General features: G+C 32.3%; 1 protein-coding gene across 1 annotated transcript in view; it reads left to right on the plus strand.

The window, feature by feature from the left end:
• Positions 1-982: 982 nt before the first annotated feature.
• The window catches only part of LOTGIDRAFT_161023 (hypothetical protein), a gene marked incomplete at both ends in the record, with an annotated part of 11,019 nt that continues 8,331 nt past the window's right edge, over positions 983-3,670 (plus strand). The window contains one exon of the mRNA XM_009056266.1: positions 983-1,028. Coding sequence (XP_009054514.1) covers positions 983-1,028 — 46 coding nt within the window. The remainder of the gene's footprint in view (positions 1,029-3,670) is intronic.

Below are 3,670 nucleotides of genomic sequence, written 5' to 3' on the forward strand. Positions count from 1 at the left end.
CCAATAAATCCCATTTGAACATACATTTTACCCAACAAGTGTCCTCTCGTCAACATTTTAAATTCACTAACCTATATCAGCAATGAGTCTTTAAATGTTAAATTTTGTTGAAAGAAAGTGTACTTTCAAAGGTAAATCGTCAGATATTTTAAAGTTGCTTTTGCTTATTTTTCTTGGTCAAATCATGCTTATTGTTTTTTGATGTTTCTAATGAATAAATCAAGTATTCTTGAGTGCTAAGACTGTGTGAGGATGTAGAAAAGCTTGGGGATCAAATTTACTGAAATCTGATTAAATAGATTCCTTGTTTACTCACTGACTAAAATAGATTGTAATAATCTAGTCACATTTCGTATAAAAAAATATTAGCCAAACTATGTTTAAAAGACATATATTTGTAAGTTAGAAATAATATACTGTGTATTTAGAAAATGAAAAAAACATTGTCATTTTCCCTATTTTGTAAACATAACCATTGAAATTAAAATTTTAGGTTGGTATTTGGCTGTGAAAAAGCACACATAGGAAATTGTGAGACCTGATAATCTTTATTAAGTGACTGCTTGATCATTGGAATCTATTCGTAATTAGCTAATTACGAGTTAATTATTGACTTCTGAGACAAACTGGTATTTTTCCAATTCATTAGAACAACTCTGCTTTCGATTTATATAAGTATTAGCTGTGCAATAATGAAATATATCTATAAATAAATGAAAATAAGAGAACCAAACTTTAAAGATAGCTTGCCAGACAAGGTAATATACGACCACTGGTAACTTTGATTTTAAATAATTATATTTGGCAGTAAAGTAACAATTACCAGTATGAAAAATTCAACCTTCAGTCATATACAGTCAAGTAACCTAATTTCGTGCTAACCTATTTTTCATGCATCTCCGGAAATGATTAATAGTTTACATGTGCGACCTCACTTGACCTCCGCATTTGCTTGTTTTGATAGACTTGGGTTATTTGCACAATGTCAGCTAGTAGAATGAAGCCAGTAGGTTTAAGCAAGGTAAAATGTATTATTGTATACATAAACACAATAGCGGATTACAAATGTCACAATTTTTTATCCGCTAAATTTTCTTATAATCCCAAGCTGTAATTGGAATTCCAAGTGTCGTCTGCCAGAATGTAGTCCAACTAATGAAGTCACATGATCAACTAGCGAATTCCGTGTCATCAGAAAATTCTATGGAACACAATGTGGGCCATATTCATATGTTGTTTCAATGACTTTTAGCAATAAATCAGGCTACGTTAGTGCGTATCTTATTTTGTCAGTCACTATTTTTTTTTCTAATCATTATTCTTTGAAGGAATTGTCACTAGTTATAATGAATTGATATTAAAGATAAACACTAAGAGAATTATACCACTGGGTATCCATACAACGTGTTTTTCTTGACTTATTTATAGATCAAACATTGTACACGAAAATAGGTGACACATTTTGCCGCTGTTGTCGAATTGGTTACTTATGAAATATGAGTCAAAGTGAGGGATTCATCAAGAAAATCAAAACAAACCAATTTTAATTATTTTATAGAATATCTGAGGAAACTTCTCAGACATAAAAAAAAAATTTCTGTTTTTTTTTAACTTTGACGTAATTTGGTGTTGAATCCCTATATGCACGAAAAAAAGGTTACACCACTGTACTTCTTTTGAATTTTTTGAGGTGATACTGAATAATATTACCAAGTTTCATCAAAATCTGTCAAGAATTGGGCCTTCTAGAGTGTTTTTAGACTAAAAGTTGATCGTGTTTTTAAGAACAAGGGCAATAACTCATACTAAATATTTTTCACTTTTACTGATACTCAATAGGGTTTATCCTTGGGTGATAAACACTCACACCAAGTTTCATGTAGATCAGTCAAGAATTGTGCCTTCTGGAGAATTTACAAACAAAAAATTGAACGCGTTTTCAAGAACAAGATATTCTTTGATTTTTCTTATTTTTGATGGGGTTCATGCTTTGGTGATAACAAACATTTACACCAGGTTTCGTCACAATCCGTCAATAATTGAACCTCCTAGAGTGTTTACAAGCTTAAATTGAACGCGTTTTCAAGATCAAGGACACTCATACTAATAATTTTTTGATTTTTTTGATTTTCAAAATGGTTCATCCTTGTGTGATAGCAAACACACACACCAAGTTTCATCAAAATCCGTCAAGAATTGCACTGTCTAGAGTGTTTATGAGCATTTCATTTCACTTCATGTGTGCGTATAAAAAGCAAAAAGGTATCCATAATGAATTGTTGCATGTAGTGTGAGCACGAGTTGCATCAATATGTAAACTCATACCAAGCTCCATCAAATTAGATCAAAATTGTATCCTAAAATGTGCCTTCAAGAAATGTGAATGGACAGATTGACCACATTTTCACGTGTACGTATAATAGATGTGTACATATTATAATTTCTTGAATTTTCCAAGATTTGGATTTTTAATCAGACTTTCCTTATATAAACTGCATTTTTATACGCTTGGTCTCATTAATATATAGATGCATACCAAGTTTCATCAAGATCGGATGAATCTGTAGTCACTATCGTGCCTACAAGGCAAATTTGACTTGTTTTTACTAAGTCAAGGGCAATAACTCTGAAACCGTTCATCCGATTATTACCAATTTCGAACTTGACCGAGATATCATCAATATATACATGAATACCAAGTTTCATTAAGATCGGATAAAAACTGTAGAGACGGACCGACAAACAGGGGCGACGGCAATATACGTTCCACATTTCCATGTGGCATATAAAAATGCAGTTTATATAAGTCTGATTAAAAATCCAAATCTTGGAAAATTCAAGAAATTATAATATATTCTTTGATTTTTATATACGCCCACATGAATATTGTCGTCCCCCCTGTCCGTCGGTTCGTCCGTCAACACTTCTTGTGAGCACTATAGAGACTACAGTTTTTATCTGATTTTGATAAAACTTGCTGTGATCATTGGAATTGATAAGATCTCGGACAAGTTCTAACTTGATGCATTTTTGATGAACGGTTTTTGAGTTATTGCCCTTGACATTGTAAAAACGCGTCAAAATTTGTTCGTGAGCACAATAGAAGCAACAGTTTTCAACCGATTCTGATGAAACTTGGTGTGATCATTGAAATTGACAAGTTCTAACTTGACGCATTTTCGATGAAATGTTTTTGAGTTATTGCCATTATCTTACGAAATACGCGTCAAAATTTGTTTGTGAGCACAATAGAAGCTACAGTTTTCAACCGATTTTGATGAAACTTGGTGTGATCATTGAAATTGACAAGTTCTAACTTGACGCATTTTCGATGAAATGTTTTTGAGTTATTGCCATTATCTTACGAAATACGCGTCAAAATTTGTTTGTGAGCACAATAGAAGCTACAGTTTTCAACCGATTCTGATGAAACTTGGTGTGATCATTGAAATTGACAAATTCTAACTTGACGCATTTTCGATGAAATGTTTTTAAGTTATTGCCATTATCTTACGAAATACGCGTCAAAATTTGTTTGTGAGCACAATAGAAGCTACAGTTTTCAACCGATTTTGATGAAACTTGGTGTGATCATTGGAAATGATAAGATCTCGGACAAGTTCTAACAAGAGATATTTTTGATGACATTTTTTGAGTTATTGCCCTTGAC

Source organism: Lottia gigantea, assembly GCF_000327385.1.
Source record: "Lottia gigantea unplaced genomic scaffold LOTGIsca_27, whole genome shotgun sequence".
NCBI classification, from domain to species: domain Eukaryota; kingdom Metazoa; phylum Mollusca; class Gastropoda; family Lottiidae; genus Lottia; species Lottia gigantea.